This window comes from Carassius gibelio, chromosome B4 (genome assembly GCF_023724105.1).
Source record: "Carassius gibelio isolate Cgi1373 ecotype wild population from Czech Republic chromosome B4, carGib1.2-hapl.c, whole genome shotgun sequence".
Lineage (NCBI taxonomy): Eukaryota > Metazoa > Chordata > Actinopteri > Cypriniformes > Cyprinidae > Carassius > Carassius gibelio.
The window spans coordinates 3,106,188-3,125,545 of record NC_068399.1 but is presented as its reverse complement, the minus strand read 5'-3'; the positions used below and the strand labels follow the sequence as shown (position 1 = coordinate 3,125,545).

Here is a 19,358-nt window from a genome sequence, read left to right as displayed (position 1 = left end):
TTATTTCGACTTAAGTCGTTATTTCGACATAACTCGTTATTTCGAGTTATTAAGTCGTTATTTCGAGTTATTAAGTCGTTATTTCGACATAATAACTCGTTATTTCGACTTATTAAGTCGTTATTTCGAGTTAAGTCGTTATTTTGACTTAAGTCGTTATTTCGACTTATTACGCATTGTAGTTATGTTGACCTACGGTTAAGCACTTTTACAGGTGGGTGCTCCAATTTCTCAGAGGTTTTGTGCTAATTGCCAGTATTGCTCTTTCAGTCACCTTTTTATCTGTTAGATTTGGTTTATTTGTTAACTTCAAACAATCATATTATCGCCTATTAATTTTTGTTCGATGGCCTATTTTGCTTCATGTGTTTGACCTTTATTGGCTCGATCAGAAACTCTTTTTCAATCAACTTGGCTTGCACTGCGTTAACCTACCACTACTACAGGTTCCACTACTGTGGCTATTTTTATTATTATTTTATCTGTTATTGTTGTTGTTGCTGTCCGTGATGAGAGTAAACTATTATGAAACCTATTGCAGAATAGATAGAAGAGTTTTTTGGCCATAGGACATTTTTACATCGGCCACATTTTAACGTAACACAACAGAAAGGTACAAACGCAGAAGAAGATCATCACAGTCATGGCGGAGGAGGATGAACTGTATAACTTCCTTCGCAATCGTGGAGTGCCAGAGGACACGTTAAATCGCATGATTGAGCAAAAGGTGATTTAAACATACATATTAAACATGTTCATTATTTTGAATGCACTTACCGCATATATTCAATTTGACACGAATAACTTATTTTGGTAATTATGGTAATTCATTTTAGTAAAACAGGACATTACAAATAACGTTAGGGATGTAAAGATTCACCCAACTCACGATGATTCACGATACTGGTTTCATGATGCGATTTTTTCACGATTTTTTTTAAAACAAATTGAAATAAATTATGAATGAGAAAGTGTCTTTTTATTACTTCTTATCCTGTGAAAAACCACCATATGCTGGTTAGGTCTGTTTTGAAGCATTTGAGCTGGCTTAAACTGGTTCTTAGCTGGTCATGAACTAAGCAAATAGGTCCTAAGCAACTAGCTCCTGCACATGACCAGCTTAAACCAGTTCATGACAAGCATATGCTGTTTTTTTTCCGACAGGGCAGACAAAATGCTGCATATTTCTTTCTAACAAAACTAAATTGAGATTTTAAAAAAATCCGATATAAATGAATAATACAAATAAAATAAATCTTATCATTTGAGTACATGAACACGATGTTTATTTGCTCAATTACAGGCTGAACTATCTGTAACCTTAGCCATTTAAAATTAGAGGCCACAACTGCATTTCTCAACAAAGATGCTGCACACATGCAGCATGACAACTTTTGATTTAAATTAGATTGTATAATTTTTAACATCTGAGGCTAAAACAGTATGTTCCCACTTTAGCTTTGTGAAATTATGCTACATAAAACTTAATAACAGCCGACGGGCTGGATGAGAGCGCCAATTCACTTTATGACAGTATGTGGTGCTTATACAACAGTGGCAATACAACACTTGGTTACCACTATAAACAAAGCAGCACCGCTTCCTTATAAACACGACTTTAAAAAAAATGTAAGATAAAAAGAAAATACCATCTAAACTTTTCTGAACATAGTCAGTTCCTCTCAGCTATACATTCATATAAACCCTGCCCCCAAATGTATCGCAATTCATTTTGCATCTCGACCGACTTGAATCGTCACATATTTCATTCGATTTTCAAACGGTTCCGGGTGCGTCGTTACATCCCTAATTACAAGAGGAATCAAATAAAATATCACTAATAGAACATTATCAGAAGGTTGTAACTTTTTTAATTGTCAATCATTTTGCTCATGATGGGTGAAACTGCAGCCTTTATGTATCCCTAAACGTATGCATGTATATGTTCATAGATTGACCACTCAACAGTAATAACAATGGATGACAACACATTGGAGAGATTCCTGCCAGCCCTTGGTGATAGGGTTGCATTAAGGCATTACTGTGACAATGGCAACCACGTTAAGCAATCTAGAAAACTAAGTCTTGTAGAAAAACTAAGGAAGAAAATGAAGCTTGGACATGCCTCAAACTTCTCAGAGGATGCCGGTGAAAAGGAGGAATGTGGGAGCACAAGAAAGTCAATGATTGGAAACAAAAATGCTTACAAAGACACAAGACGGATTGAACTTGGATGGATACACAATGGAAAACAAGTTCGAACAAAATGTGGTGGTGGGACAAGAAAGCTGTCTGTTCCGAAAACTGCTGGTTATGATGACCTCATCGAGCTGGGAAAGGAGTTTTTTTTTCCTCGGGGGCAGTCAAAGAAAGGTCCTCAAGTCAGTTTCTCTTTCAAAATATATGATTTTCAAGAGTGTGAAATGCCCCATGATATCACTGTAGGAGGGCTGTATGTTCCAGACTGTCAGTTCTCTTTGTTGATGAATGTGGCATTGATGCATCTGGTGTTGCCCGGGATGCATATTCAGGATTTTGGGAAGCTTTTTTCCTGAATTGTGCAGATGGGGAAACTGACTGTGTCCCAGCACTTCAGCCTGAGTATGGAAAAGAAGAATGGGAGGCAGTAGGTAGAATTCTACTAAAAGGGTACCAGGATCATGGATTCTTTCCAGTGAAGCTGTCTTTGGCCTTTGCAGTCTGTCTCCTTCATGGGGAGAACAAAGTGACACCAGACATGCTGATTGAATCTTTTCTGAGGTATGTACTGTAGTATTGTTGCCAAATGTACAATTGAATGGTGCTGCATGCTAAATGAGCCATTGAATAGTATGACAGATATTTACCACTATGCAGTGTAATTGATCTGTTTTATACATTGTTTTATTCAAGGTTTGTCACGCCATTTGAGAAAGACATCATCAGCTCTGTGCTGGAAGGAAGAGAGTATGACATGGATGACCTACTCGACATACTTTCCAGAATGGGTGGGCACGCTGTACCTGATGGAGATGCCATAAAGGACACCATCATACAGACTGCGCACAAACAACTAATACAGGAGCCAATGTATGCTCTTAAAATGATGGCTGCTAGTGCTCAGTGTACTTTAAAAAGTCTGCTTCCAACTGTGTCTGCAGTTTTAGCACTTTATGAATCCAAAATTCCAACACCAAAAGGCATTATTGCGTTGCTTAAACCCAATGAGAAACAACCTTCTCACAGCAAAACAATGCAGTTTTTAAAGCTGTTCATTCGATCACTTGACAAAGATAAACTGCGTAAATTTCTGCGCTTTACCACTGGGGCTGATGTTATTTGTGTTTCACACATTGATGTTGAGTTTACAGATGTCAGAGGTTTACAAAGGTGTCCAGTGGCACATACATGTGGTCCACTGTTGCAGATACCCTGCACTTACAGTACCTACTCTGAATTTCGAAGAGAGTTTGGGAGTGTCTTAGATGCCAACTACTTGAAAATGGATCTGTTGTAAAGCTTACAATAGCTTGTAAGGTAAATTATGTGCATGTCCAGCTAAACTACATTTTGAAAATGTTCTCCAGGTATGGCAGTGGTAAAGGCTTATATATTGTGTTCATTTGTGTTGTATGGGACAAACTTAAAGACATCATGGGTCTAATAAGACATTTCTGTTTTGAAAACCATACATTGTCAAACATTTCTTTTTGTTGGCCTTAGACATTTCAGTGTTACCTAAATATGAGTCCCAGAAGTTCATGTTACAATCCCACTAGTGTTTTAATATGTACCAGTTGTGTTCTTATAAGGCAGTTTTAGAATTTATTTGAACCAGGAATACAGATGGCCTACCTGCAATACTATTTCATCTTGTGTTATATGACCTTATGTCAGTACCTCTTGGTAAATAAATAGGCTGTCTTTGAAGCTCTTTTATTTTATTATAACGTATGCATTATACATTGACAGATCTATAAGTAAAGACTTTAAAACAAAAGTGATTTAAAATCTACAATTTACAATACCATGTCCAAGTGTTGTAAATTATGGCTACATAACCTTAGAATTGAAATCACAGGCTCCTACTCAAATACAACTTAAAATTCTATAAAAATTACGCAATTTATTAATTTACCAGATTACACTACATGTCTTTCCTTCCAAATAAATTGTAAAGACAAATCACAACACACGTAGTATCTCTTGCCTAAGCCTAATGTACAGGGTTCTGGCACTCTCTGCATCCTTTGGGGCACTGAGATGAAGTTCATCCATTATAAGACAACAAAGTTCAAAAACTGTGTCGTCACAGGGATGCGTCGGTGTAACACACTCCTCTTGGCAGTTTTGAACATCAGCTGGGTCACACCGAAAGATATGATCTACTGACCCGTAAAGATGAGGAGCCATATACATTACGGCAGGTCGTCCATGCGGCGCAGTAATATTACGTTGTGTTCGGATGCAGTGTGCATTCCACATCTGAGCAAAATCGTCGAGCTCCCCCTAAGAAAAGAACAGAGACAAATCTAGTTATAAAATATACTTCATAAAGATACTTGTTATAGACTACACAAAAAACGAAGTGTTTTAAGTTCCAAATGCAAGGCTATAACCTAAATTGGAGAGGGAGTAAAATCTTTGCGTGGCAGGGGGAGCTACCGCAAAATCTGTCACTTAAAGATAGCGTCTGGTAGCTGTAAGGCTGGTGAAAAGAGCTTGGTGAATATTGACCTATTGTGCGTGTGTTCTGGCTCCCGCTGGCTACAGGCAATACGTTTAAAAACACCTTACATAAAAGGTCGCGAAGTAGGCGCATACACCCGTGACGGGAACTGTGGCAGGCGCATATAACGGTGCCGGTGTCCTGACATTTTATCCTAACGTTACCCGTCAGATTTTCCTACCAGGGTTAACTGCGCATGCGCACAGCAATATCGCGTCCTTTTTCTCATGATAAACAACTATATTTAATGTATTTGCATTAATGTAAGTGTAGGTTTAGGGTTGGGGTATGTATAGACTTTAGTAAAACACAATCTAATACGTAGAAAAAAATATTTATTGCTGGTTTCCTGTAAATGTATCCCTTCTTGCTCCCCCTGCCACGCAAAGATGTGACAGTCAGTCTAATTGACAATAACAATTTTTATCAATGGCAAAGTTATAAAATTACACTTGAAATCCTTTTATTTATCTTTCTCACATCATTATTTGTATTTACGTCAAAGTTAAAATTAAATTTGACATTTAATTTATTGGCTTTTATCTAGGCTACCAGGGCCAGATTTCCCGATAACGATTGATCTTAGCGCTTAAGAGCGTTTTCTACGAGTAGGCTAATTTTACGATCGTTCGTTATTGTTTCACGTGCGTTTCCCAAAAGTGCACTTAAAGCAATCGCACGTAGCTGTGTTTTAAGTGCTACTTAGGAGTCGCTATCCGTTTGTCAAGTGCTGAAATGTCACCTTCTTGTGCCTTTAACTTACCTGCAGAATCGTCATGAAGCAAAACTGCACAAGTGATCGATCAAGGAAATCCCCAGTAAAGTGGCCTTCTTCTTTTAGAATTTGAAAAAAATTCATCCAAAACTGGACATTTTCCCTGCGCAGTATACTCCACATGCTTTCAATCCTTTGGTTGTGATTACTCGAACCGTATATGAAACTGCGGTGGTAGGCGAAGTCATCTGTAGCAGCACGTCGAAGGAACATCTGCATCTGTTCAACAGCGACGTTCTCTGTTCCACGATCAGCACGGATCCTTTGAGGGCATCCTCGCCTTTCTTTCACGGTTTCAATGTAGTACGATGCAATCACCTTTGGGTCGCTATTTGTAAAAGAGACTTTCAACCACATCAGATGCCGTGAAAACCCGTCGACACATCCATTTATGCAGAGGCCATATGGTTTTAATTTATCATAGGAATCGAGATGCCACATGAAATTTGGCCCTGGGTTGTGGTATCTCCTCCTTTGCAGTTTTCGCGCTCGCCTGTGTGCCACTCCAACTGGATCTAAAACACTTAAGAGCAATCTGACCGTTTCCCTTTTCACAACAAGTCCCTCTTGAATGCACTTCAGGTGCATCATCCTATAGCCAACCATCTGACCAGATGTTTCAAGCTGTTGATTTAGAAAGTAAGCAACATCTAACACGTCAGTAAAGTCCTTCCTACGGCAAAGCCTATTCTTCCTCAGTATGGTTTGGAGGGTTCTAAGACACATTATTATGCCATGCTGATGGCTAAGAACTTCGAGAATCTCTTGGTACTGCAAACCCAAATAGAAATAAAAACCTACAATCCGATTTATATCCATAACAGGTTAACAATCTCTTTACCTCCACGACTTCTCTAGACCTACATAGATAGGACCTCAAATGTTTGCCCTATAAATTTGCCCGACGTAATTTAGTGATATGAACGGCTATTGCAAGAATGCAGTGCAAGCCAAGATGATAGAATAGGGAGTTTCTGATCGGGCCAATAAAGGTCATAAAGTACAAGAGGCCATCAACAATTAAATATCGTAAGTGCTACCATAAGAAGGATTAGGCGATTGGCTGGCGCTCTCTGGCAGCGGCACGTCGCAGCGCCACTTCCACAGACTTAAATTCTCTTTTCCAACAATGAATGCTTTCTAGTATTATAAATATATTTCCACTGTTTTTTATTATAAAATAGAAGGGAAAAAGCTGTTTGCAAGGAATTTTTGAAAATTAGGCATAGTTTTGCAACAACAACAGCAACAAAAAAGGTTATTAGGCCTGCAGTTAAAACATTTTGCTACACTCACCATAGTTTAAGCATGCTATTTGTAGTAAAACCGATTGTAATAATAATAATAAAAAAAAAAAACATTTCATTTCTTTATGATCCCACATTTGCACATTTTCATTTTTGTACTTTACAAAAATTACAAATTACAAAAATTCTATATACATACTTAATTGAACTGCCAAATTGCCATTCTTAACTTTATTAATTTGCATGCCAAAACTTACACAACCTCAAAGCTGCGCGGTACATTTACATTTAATAATTTAGCAGACGCTTTTATTCAAAGCAACGTACAAATGAGAACAATAGAAGCAATCAGACCAACAAGAGAACAACAAGAGTATACAAGTGCCATGACAAGTCTAGTTAGTATAGCGCAGTACACATACCTGTTTATTTTTTTTAATGAAAAGAAAAGAAAAGAAAAGAAAAGTTAAGAGCTAGTATTAGTTGGTCAAGTGCTGGCGAAAAAGATGAGTCTTTAGATGTCTTTTGAAAATGAGTAAAGACTCAGCTGTTCGAATTGAGATCGGGAGGTCATTCCGCCAGCTGGGCGCAGTCCAGGAAAAAGTCCGTGAGAGTGATTTGAACCTCTTTGGGATGGCAACACAAGGCATCGTTCACTTGCAGAGCGCAAACTTCTGGAGGGCACATAAGATTGAACTAATGAGCCTAGGTATGTTGGCGCCGTACCAGTGGTCGTCTTGTAGGCAAGCATCAGTACCTTGAATTTGATGCGAGCGGCTACTGGTAGCCAGTGTAACCTGATGAGGAGAGGAGTAACATGCACTAAAAAAAATGGTTTTGTGGCACTGTTTCGTTGTACACAGATATTTTTTTTTATAAAACAACACAAATATATTTCGTTTTCCGTCAAAACACCATTGTATTGTGCTTAATCAACTTAAACTGTTTAATTTTCCATTTTACTTAATTATCAATCGTTAAACTAACTTCATTTCGTCAATCAAAAAAAACGGATGTGACGATTTCTAACGCATTTGATGATGACGGCGCGGAGGAGCTGCAATGGCGTCAATCAGAACACGAAGTACCAGTCAGGTAAGAAAATCTAAAGTTTTCCTTGTGTTAAGTAGAAGTCTTTGATTTTTGTTAGATTTTCTGTTTTGTGATGCTTTTGTTTTGCAGTCTAGTATTGTGTTATCGGTTTATTGCGAAGTTAATAGATGATTTTGAGCGGTTGGGAGATGTGAAACCGCATGACTCTCTGTAACGTATTGACTTTAGTGTATATATATAACTTACTAGGGCTGAAACAATTAGTCGACATTATCGACAACGTCGACAATAAAACAAATTGTCGACAAATGTTTTTGTTGAGTAACGTGGTTTGATCTCGTATGACCTTATGTGAGAGCCTGCAATAATGCGGGTTACCTAGTGTGGCGCTGTAGCGCAAGACTGTAATTCAGCTCTCCTGATGCAATTCAAAAGAAGAAGACAGCGCTTCAGTTGGTTAACCTGAGAACCTGAAGCTGCTGAGCGGCGTTTGGATGAATATGTAAATATATACTGCGCGCCTTCCTCTCAATAACTACATAAACACAACAAAAACTGACCGCGATGTAAAAGCAGCACTTAAGAACACATTTGATTACAGCGCCACTCTGAGGTTCGGCACTCCAGTAAAGAAAAGTCCAGTCACGTTTCTTTATACAACAGTCCTTTATGCTACAGATAGCTTTACAGTATTAAACATGAAAATACAGAGTCAGTGTCAGTAGAATTATAACTTGATTTTCTGTTATAAAGCAGCTCTCCAGTGTGGAGCTAGCTAATGATAAAATCATTTTATAAATGTGGGGGAAAAAATCATTAAAGTTTGGTTTAATCTAGCTCAGGACTGTTTTGATTATCATAACCCAATAAGGTATTTTAAGAGAGATTGTATTTATTAATAAAATGTTTATCCAAAAATAAAACGTCCTATCACTTACCTTTACTTTTATTGTACATTTGGCTTACAAAAAGAGATGTTAATAGACAGAATGATTCGTCATTCAGCTACTTATATAGCTAATCAAATGGCAAATATGAGTTTCTCTCTTATCTCATTTTATGTGCCAAATAAATCTATTTCTATAAATTAATTGTATAATAGTAATACATAATGACTTTCAAAAGCAGAAGTAATTACCTTTATTTGTTATAATATGTATATTTTAATGAATTGCAAAAGCTGAATAATCAATAAATGTAACCATCAAATGTCGACCGAGTTTGGAGACCCCTGGCTCAGCACAGTGGAAGTTTTATGAACATGGCGGTGTGGTCATACAACGACTTTACACCGGACACTACTCTGAGCTGTTCACATTATACAAATGCTCCAGATATGTAATCAGGTCCACCCTTTTGGAATGGTAAACATGACACTATTCATCACTAACACAAATAAATCATTTAATATTTTGATCATTGAATTGGTTTTTGCTGTTAAACTTTTTTTTTTTTTTGTAACAAATTGCACTTCATGTGTTTACAGATTTGTGCAGAATTTGAGACATACATAATTACCATAGGCCCATTAGAATCAACAATCTTTGCCAAGTTTTAAGTTTTCCACACTGCAAAACTTATGAAGATGTTTGCATACTGAAGAAGAGTCCTTGGACATAATTAAACCCCCTCGGTGCCCACTACACAGGTAAGAACAACTGCTCTCAACCAAACCTTGTATTAAAACATTATTCTCTCACTGGCCACTGAGTTTTAGGGTTATGGAAATTAACCAAAAAAGACAGATATAATAAAATTAGGTTTATTAATACATTAAATACAAAATATGTGGTATTACTATAAACTGACCGATGACGAATGCATTAGCCTCCCATAAACCATATATAAGGCAGGGGTGTCCAAACCTGCTCTTGGAGAGCCAGTGTTCTGTGGAGTTTAGCTCTAACACACCTGCCTGGAACTTCTAGTAAGACTTTGTTTTTGTTTTAAAATTCCCAAAAACCTTGATTAGCTGGTTCAGGTGTGTTTAAATGGCTAGACAAACCCAAAAATAAACATATCATTAATTACTCACACTCATGTCATTTCAAACCCGTAAGACCATCATTCCTCTTCAGAATGCAAATTATGATATTTTTATGAAAATGCGAGAGCTTTCTGAGCCTCCATAAAGGCTGCAATGCAACTGAAATGTTCCCAGACCCAGAGATGTAGTAAGGACATCAGTAAAATAGTCCATGTGACATCAGTGGTTCATCCGCAATTTTATGAAGCTATGAGAATACTTATTTGTGCAAAGAAAACAAAAATAGCAACTTTATTCAACAATTCTTCTCCACCAAATCACATATTCCGCCATTATGGAGAGCATCAAGAGGCATGAACATTTCTTTCCTCTGCATGTAAACAAAGTGTTTTATAAATGTAAATAAAGTGTAAATAAAGTGTTTTATGTCAGCAGCACCACACGCATGCATTATTTATGTGCTCTTGATAATGGCGGAAGATGTAATTTGGAGAAGAATTGTTGAATAAAGTCACTATTTTTTGTTTTCTTTGCACAAAAAAGTATTCTTGTAGCTTTGTAAAATTACGGTTGAACCACTGATGTCACATGGACTGTTTTACTGATGTTCTTACTACGACTCTGGGTCTGGGAACATTCCAGTTGTGTTGCTCACCGTGCAGGGTCAGAAAGCTCTCGGATATATTAAAAAAAAAATATTAATTTGTGTTCTGAAGATAACCGAAGATCTTGCGGGTTTAGAACAACATGAAGGTTGAGCAGTTAATAATCGAATTTTCATTTTTGGGTAAACTATCCCTTTAATTGGGAATATTGCTAAACTCTGCAGGACAGTGGCTTTCTGTGCTGATCTGACCCAGTACTATATTTTCCACTGTAATGTTTGTTAGAATACCATCTTGACTGCTTGCCTGTTTTTCCATAAGGAAATAGATGAATGACTGACTTTTTTTTTTTAATTTGTAATTTTAGAAAAAAATGAAAGGCTAAATTTCATTGTTTGCATCTTCAGACTAATGAAATTGAAGTATCCAAATGAAGACCCTAGCAGTATGGACTATATGGTGAGTTTTATTTTTATTTTTTTCAAGGTTAATAAATGCTTTGTAAAAGTTAATACACAAAAATTTGAGTACTCCATCCTTTTAAATACTTCTAGGATACAGGCGTTGCCAGCAATCAGGAGGTGATCCAGAAGACTCGTGGGAATCTATATAAAGGTGCATCATTGAAGACAGCCCAGCAGATGTTAAAGTGTTGGAAGATAAAGTTCTTCAGGACCTTAGCAGTTTATACTATGCAAAACCATGTTGCTGGGACTGATATATGGACTGAACTTGAGCAACCCTCCTGAACTCAGGTACACATTTGGAGTACTGAAGAAGTTATTTCTGGAGCCAGTTCCTGTTCCTGGAATAAGGTTTGATTGGTTACCCATGAATGCCAATTAGAAAATGACAGTAGTTTGATATTTCTGCTATTTTGTGTAATTTTGTAATGTGGTTTCAACTGTATTCAACTGTGTATAATTATTTATTGCTTTATACACTTTGATCATTTGTGACATCTTGTCTTTTGACTCATTACAAGACAAATAAATCAAAAATGCTTTGTTGAAGGGAGTAACTTTAAATAGAAAACATTTAAAGTAACTAGAACTAATTGGATGGAACCACTGTCCATAATTGAATTAAGTTAGTTTAAAGAGTCATTAAAACAAGTAAACCATACCTGATATTTAAGTGTTTGCTGGTTCTTTCCAAGGGTTCAAAAAAAAAAAAAATTAAGCAGCAGTCAAGGAGCTTTTTTTTACCGTGAAATATCAGTGTAGTTGAACATCTGATGTTGTACGGAAGCATGACATGTCAATGGAGAACAAAAACTGTAATGTGAACAAGAATTCTGAAGGGTCAGATGTGTTCTGCCGGTTCTGCAAACATACTGGCAAAATGAGGTAATAAAATCCTATCTTTATTATCTTTTGAAAATAAAGTATATCGTTACGTTGGCAGAGTTTACAAATGGGTAACAAGGACATGTATCCTGCAGAAGATAAATACCTGTGTGTGTATTTTTGTATTGCTTTATCACAGATGCTCAAGTTAGATGCTCATCTGATGTTGTGTTGCTGGTAAGTTGTGTTAATGTCTGTCTTTTAGAGATTTTTTCCCACATTTTCCTGATATGAATCCCATGCATTAGGTGTGTTATATGTTTTATACTTATAAAAGTCTCAAAGTGTTTTCTGAAACATATAATTGCAGGTGTTGGTTTAATTTAAATGAATTAATGAAAATAAATTTAAAAATGAATTAGGATTGTTTAAAGCAGTGGTTCTCAAAGTTTCAGGATCCCTCTAATGGTTATGCAGGGGAATCACTAAATTAAATAATAATTAATGTTAATACATTTTAATTGAATCTTTGAGTAAGGTTTTTGTTTTTTTGTTTTTTTACATGTAAGTACAGTACATTTATGTAACTTGTTATAACACATTTTAATTTAAAATGTATATTTTCATTTACCGGTATGTAAGCACAGTGCAGTGTTAATGTTCGAACTGTGTATTTACAGTGTTAAAGTGGCTGACAACAATAAATATTCTTATTAGGAATAAAACTGCCTAATTTTTGAACTGCTACATTGCACTGTCACTTCTGGGAGAGATTCATTGACCTTTTGTGATAGGTTTTGATTTTACTTAGTTTAATAAAAATATAATTAATTTGATTTTACTTGTTTTACTAAATACTGTATAGTTAGGATTCTGATTAAAACTGTAACTGTGGGCTCTGAAAACACTACGTGTGAATAATTTGTTAATATTTTAAACTTTCATCTGAATACATTAAATAAGTGTTTAATGAATAGTGTTGTGCACTTTGTTTACAGCCCCACTGTTACTGAACTGTAAAGTGAAAATATTGTGTGATTTATTTTGCTTTCAGTTAAATCTATTTCACAATATCAAAGTTGATATTTTATGAGGATTTATTTTTGGTGTTTTTGTGTTTTTTTATACAGGACAGTACAGAAAGCGCACAAGTGGGAGAGAGTGGAGGGGACGGCGTCAGAAAGGACCTAGAGCTGGGACATTTTCAAGGATCACCTAAAGCACAACTACACTATATCCACAAGGCTGTTGGTTCTAACATTTTAGAGTCCCCTTCAGTAGAAATCACATTCTCTGTTCCCCACACTAAAAAAAGATGGTGTGGGGGGGGGTTCCCGTTAGAAATGCCCCCCCCTCCCTCGGGGTGCCCCCTCTAACGTTGGGCCTTTGGAATTGTCCTAATCTTCCCTCCCCTTACAGCATCCCTGGTTGAAGGTTCCCTTCTCAAACTGTGCAATACATTTTCACACCACAAATGTACACATCTCTTGTGATGAGACACATTACTAAAACATGTTTTTTACAGAACCTAGTTTTCCACCAAAATAAAAGATCAGCTTTCATTCATAAAGGTACAAGGGTTTCTCTTGCAAGTGCCGCACAAAATAAGCATTTATATGCAAAAATATGCCAAATTATTTGACAAAAACCTTTAAATATTATTGTATTTGGATTGTTCTTCTACAGGTTTTTAACAATACATCCATGCATACTCTGCAAAATAAAGTTTGGGATTATTTCCATCTGTTTTATACAGTATGTTTCCTAAATAAAACTTTTACTTTTACAATTTTGAGCATGTGGTAGTTTATTGAAGTTGATCGTAAAGCCATTGCTGCCAGTCCTTTGATTTTTAGCCTTTATAATGTACAGTGTTGATCTAAATGCAAACTAGGCTCTAACTGAACATACAGTTGTGTATTTATGAAGGTAAGATGGTGAAACAGCGTCGCGATTTCAACGTTGATTGAACCATGGTACCTGACGTTGTTTCAGCGTTGAAATGCCGGCTGGGTAATTAAATTGGCTGAAAGAGCAATACTAGCAATTAGCACAAAATATGTACTTATTAAATAAGTTAATTGCCCATTAGGCAATGTATTAGAAAAGTATGAATTAGTAGAATATCCAGTGTTATGAAAACTACATAGAATAAACGCCTATACCTAGTGTATTTATGGCAAACTTTTACGGTAATATTGCATTTATGGGCTACATAAATTTCAATATATGTTAGCCTGAAATTAATGCATATGCCTGGGATGAATGCAATTTCCAATGATAAACTTCTGGGATTTTGGAGCACCCACCTGTAAAAGTGCTTAACCGTAGGTCAACATAACTACAATGCGTTCTTTGATTCGCGGTCTTATTCTGCCCTCTAGTGGCTCATACTGAACTTAACACAAGCCTTAACATAATGAGACTTATGTCGAAATAACGACATAATAAGTCGAAATAACGACTTAATAAGTCAAAATAACGACATAATAAGTCGAAATAACGACTTAATAAGTCGAAATAACGAGTTATTATGTCGAAATAACGACTTAATAAGTCGAAATAACGACATAATAAGTCGAAATAACGACTTAATAAGTCGAAATAACGAGTTATTATGTCGAAATAACGACTTAATAAGTCGAAATAACGACATAAGTCGAAATAACGACTTAATAAGTCAAAATAACGACTTAATAAGTCAAAATAACGACTTAATAACTCGAAATAACGACTTAAGTCGAAATAACGAGTTATTATGTCGAAATAACGACTTAATAAGTCGAAATAACGACTTAATAACTCGAAATAACGACTTAATAAGTCGAAATAACGACTTAATAACTCGAAATAACGACTTAATAAGTCGAAATAACGACTTAAGTCGAAATAACGAGTTAATAACTCGAAATAACGACTTAATAAGTCGAAATAACGAGTTATTATGTCGAAATAACGACTTAATAACTCGAAATAACGAGATAAGTTTCCTTTTTTTTTTTTTTACCATGCGGTTCAGGGCTTCCGTAGTGATGAGAGAAATTGATGCAATTTATTTTTTATAATTGATACAAAATGACTCAGTGATTCAAAGCTCTCGATCCCTGCTCGATGAAGCTGCTGCTCAAAATAACGAGAACAACAAACACAAATGTGATGATAAACTAACATCAAACGATAAAGCAACAGTGAAATCTCTTAAATGGAACTTAAGGACCAAATCTAAATCATGAATTTATTATGTGTTTCTTTCCTAATATGTGGCTCTAATTTTGACCTGCTGGATTTTCTTTTTTTTTTTCTTCAGGCAATTTAAGTCCTCTTGACACACTGTTAGAACGATGATGTTTATTAAAGAGGAGAGAGAAGATATGGATACTGAAGGAACATTCAGAGTCAAGCATGAAGATACTGAGGAACAAACAGGTTGGTTTTCTTTTCTCAAAGCTTCTCGGTCATTTGACCCGTATTAAAATGTCCAGCTCTACAGAAAAGAATTATATTTTTGAAGAATGTTGTATATTGAGGTTTCATTGAGATCACATGACTAGACAAATAATAAAGCTGCCTTCTAGTAAACCTGAGAGGATCCTACTTTCAAGTTGCCGTTTGTTATCATTAGGAAAAACACTAAGCAGTTCCTCAACAAATATTTTGTGTTAAGGCCGAAATTTGCATGCAACATCTTCGCACATCAAAAAATAAATTGGACCTCATGTTATGTCAATCACATTTGCACACTGCCTCCGAAACTTTCGTGTCCAACTAAAACTGCTGGCAATGGTGGTGAATGAATCGCCAGTGCTCAGATACCTAGAATTATATATACAAATATTATTGTATCAAAAATACTACAAATATTATTATATCACAGCTATATTTATAGCGCACCAAGTACCTGTAAATATGTGTGTGTGCACGCCCGGGTCCATACCTTAGAAATACTGCCAGTCTCTCTTCAGGATCAATTGGTTCACGGAAATTGGTGGTCTTCTTTTTAATATGTTGCTCCAGTATCACTAGCAAAACATCAAACTGAGCCACTGACATCCTGAAGTAAACTTTTAATTGGTCTGGATAATCCTGCAGCTCTTTGATATGAAGGTGGAACTCTACTTCCTCTCTACATGATCATAGGAGTGGATGGACCCAAACTGACTCTGCTTAAGAAGGGATAAGAAGCTTTGCCAGGATGTGAGGAAATTAAAGTGTATTAATTGCGGAAAAGTGAAACAACGTCCTTCAGGGGATTCACACACAAGGAAAAAAGCAGAGGACCCAGTACTGAGCCCCGTGGCACTCCTTACTTTTATGAAGCGTGTATTTATTCACACTTTCTGTATAATGATGGGGCTTAAATCCTGAAAGGATTTAAAAAAAAAAAGCACAACAAAATTATAAACAGAACACTTTAGTTTTTGCCCTCATTTTTCATGAGCGGAACTCAAAGATCTAAGACTTTTTCCATATAAACAAATGGCCTATTTATTTCAAATATTGTTCACAAATCTGTCTAAAGCTGTGTTAGTGAGCACTTCTCCTTTGCCGAGATAATCCATCCACTTCACAGGTGTGGCACATCAAGATGCTGATTAGACAACATGATTATTGCACAGGTGTAAATAATAAAAGGCCACTCTAAAATGTGCAGTTTTATCACACAGCACAATGGCACAGATGTCTTTTGAGGGAGCGTGTAATTGGCATGCTGACTGCAGGGATGTCCACCAGAGCTGTTGCCTGTGAATTGAATGTTTATTTCTCTACCATCATCTGAGACCAGCCACCCGGACAGCTGCTTCAGCAATTGGTTTGCATAACCAAAGAATTTCTGCACAAACTGTCATAAACCGTCTCAGGAAAGCTCATCTGCATGCTCATCATCCTCATCAGGTTCTCGACCTGACTGCAGTTCAACATCATACCTGACAGTTTTCACTGTACAGGGCAGATGGCAGACCGTGTGTATGGCATTGTGTTGGTGATCGGTTTGCTGATATTAACAGTGTGGATCAAGTGGAGTTATGGTATGGGCAGGTGTATGTTATGAACAATTTGGTGCATTTTATTGATGACATTTTGAATGCACAAAGACACTTTGACGAGATCCTGAGGCCCATTGTGTCATTCATCCACGACTATCACCTCATGTTGCAGCATGATAATGCACGGCCCCATGTTGCAAGGATCTCTACACAATCACTGGAAGCTGAAAACATCCCAGTTCTTGCACGGCCAGCACTCACCGGACATGTCCCCCATTGAGCATGTTTGGGATGCTCTGGATCGGCATATATGACAGTGTGTTACAGTTCCTGCCGATATCCAGCAACTTCACACTGCCATTGAAGAGAATTGGACCAACATCCCACCGGCCACAATCAACAACCTGATCAACTCAATTAGAAGGAGATGTGGTGCACTGCTTGAGTCAAATGGTGGTCTCACCAGATACTGACTGGTTTTTGGTGCAGACTGGTTTTTATCTTACGTTGGCACTGTAGCCACGAGCGCTTAAAACCGTGCCTCCCCATATCTCGTGAAATGTCTTCAAACACAGATTTATTTCTGTAATAACCCTGCATTTTTGCCTGCACTGTCTCTTCGCCCCAAAGACTTAAAAGACATGAAACCTCGGCATTGCTCAACTGTGTGTATCCTTCGTCCTCCATCACTCTTATAATAAGTCATGTGATCTCAGTTGGTGGTGTCCACCTGAGTTGACGTCACTTTTTTAATGACGTACGACTCGCATTTACTGGGGAACATCCGATTTGTCTGCTTACATGGCACAAGCAAATGCACGTATGTGTGATTTATATCCGAAATCGGGTCACTTGAACCATGCAGTGTAAATGGGGCCTTATTGTAGCCAGCCTAAGCCAATAATTGTGTCTTGATATGCTAATCAGCATCTTGATATGCTACACCTCTGTGGTGGATGGATTATTTCTGCAAAGGAAAAGTGCTCACTAACACAGATTTGGGCAGAATTGTGAACAATATTTTAGAGAAATAGGCCTTTTTTGTACATAGAAAAAGTCTTAGATATTTGAGTTCAGCTCATGAAAAATGCAGGCAAAGACTAAAGTGTTGCATTTATAATTTAGTTCAGTGTAAATGGCAGATTTGAGATTGGGCTATAATAAAATCTTCTTGTTTGAGGTTTGATAATTGCCTGTTTTTTATTTATTTTTTTTTATTTTTTTTATGCATGTCCTGAAGAAACACCTCTTTTAGTAGCTTAGAGCATATACGATCTAGTATACATGTTGGTTTTGATGTTTGTTGCTTTGAGCCATTTAAAACTGGTTTTAACTTGCATTTGTCTTTTTTTAAATTTTTTGCTTTAGACTTGATGTCACCAAAAAGGGAGTGTCAAGAATTCAATGAAAAGGATGATGAATATCAGAATGAAAAGCATCAATATTTCAAAACTGGAGAAAAATCATTTAGCTGCTCACAGACTGAAAAGACACAAAAAAGAGCACATAAGACAGCAGATGGAAGTTATCTCACCTGCCAACAGTGTGGAAAGAGTTTAAAAAGATTTGGAAACCTTAAATCCCACATGAGAACTCACACTGGAGAAAAGCCTTAAACATGTAAACTGTGTGGAACAAGCTTCAGTCGAAAATCAAGCCTTAAAAACCACATGAGAACTCACACTGGAGAGAAGCCTTTCACATGTTCTCAATGTGAAAGGAGCTTTGCACATAAACAAAACTTTGATGTGCACATGAGAATCCACTCTGGAGAGAAACCTTACACATGCAAAACATGTGGTAAGAAATTCATTCGAAAATCAAACCATAAAAGCCACATGAGAGTTCACAGTGAAGAGAAACCTTACACATGTACTCAATGTGGAAAATGTTTTACATATAAAAATAACCTTGATGTCCACATGAGAATTCATACTGGCGAAAGCCCTTTCACCTGCCATCAGTGTGGAAAGTGTTTCACTCAAAAAGGAAACCTTAAAAAACATATGAACATTCACACTGGTAAGAAGCCACACAAGATAACTATTTTGTACATAAAGTAAAACTTTGTTGAACAGTGGGAGTATTCAGACCCCCTTAAATTTTATTTGCAGCCATTTTCCTCTAATGTACACACAACACCCCATATATTGACAGAAAACACAGAATTGTTGACATTTTTGCACATTTATTTGAAAAGAAAAACTGAAGTATCACATGGTCATAAGTATTCAGACCCTTTGCTCAGTGTTTAGTAGAAGCACCCTTTTGATCTAATACAGCCATGAGTCTTTTTGGGAAAGATGAAAAGTTTTTCACACCTGGGTTAAGGGATCCCCTGCCATTCCTCCTTTAAGATCTGCTCCAGTTCTGTCAGGTTGAATAGTAAACGTTGGTGGACAGCAGGGATGGAAATTAGCACCTGCCAGCAGCCAAATGCGGGTAAACTCGCTTCACCTACCGGCCACCGTGGCGGGTAAATAAAAATAGCATACTGTTTTACCCGAACGGTGGACTCTTTTAGAGGAGGCACACCTTCAAAAAAAAAAAAATGTGGCGTTACATTGCAGGCGTTAAGAGGTCTGCAGAGAAAACATCTCAGAAGGACCCAGTGGACAAAGAGGCGAAGATCAAAAAACTTTTTTTTTTTTTTAAGAACGATGGAGAAAAGCGGACAACGGGGAGTCCCGCGATTGGTTAGTTTACGTC

At 36.9% G+C, this 19,358-nt stretch overlaps 1 protein-coding gene and 2 long non-coding RNA genes across 5 annotated transcripts; all 3 read left to right on the top strand.

Annotated features, from left to right (window-relative positions):
* Positions 1–180: 180 nt before the first annotated feature.
* On the top strand, positions 181–3,909 carry LOC127956082 (uncharacterized). 2 transcript variants are annotated; one of them, XR_008153436.1, is made up of 3 exons: positions 181–727; positions 1,953–2,760; positions 2,893–3,909. XR_008153436.1 is itself a non-coding variant. In XM_052553861.1 (2 exons), exons 1-2 carry the CDS (start codon positions 2,738–2,740, stop codon positions 3,494–3,496), a joined length of 627 nt encoding a protein of 208 aa, XP_052409821.1. In that variant the 5' UTR covers positions 2,466–2,737; the 3' UTR covers positions 3,497–3,909. The 2 variants fall into 2 exon arrangements, 1 of the variants encoding a protein (XP_052409821.1); XM_052553861.1 differs by lacking the exon at positions 181–727 and having other exon boundaries at positions 2,466–2,760.
* A 3,839-nt stretch (positions 3,910–7,748) lies between these two features.
* On the top strand, positions 7,749–13,453 carry LOC127956094 (uncharacterized). Of its 2 annotated transcripts, XR_008153455.1 has the most exons (5): positions 7,749–7,825; positions 9,270–9,431; positions 10,783–11,724; positions 11,864–11,901; positions 12,795–13,453. It is a non-coding gene; the product is annotated as an uncharacterized LOC127956094 (long non-coding RNA). The 2 variants fall into 2 exon arrangements; XR_008153454.1 differs by having other exon boundaries at positions 10,783–11,901.
* Positions 13,454–14,967: 1,514 nt separating this feature from the next.
* On the top strand, positions 14,968–18,570 carry LOC127956131 (uncharacterized). Its single transcript, XR_008153497.1, has 2 exons — positions 14,968–15,090; positions 18,018–18,570. It is a non-coding gene; the product is annotated as an uncharacterized LOC127956131 (long non-coding RNA).
* Positions 18,571–19,358: the final 788 nt, after the last annotated feature.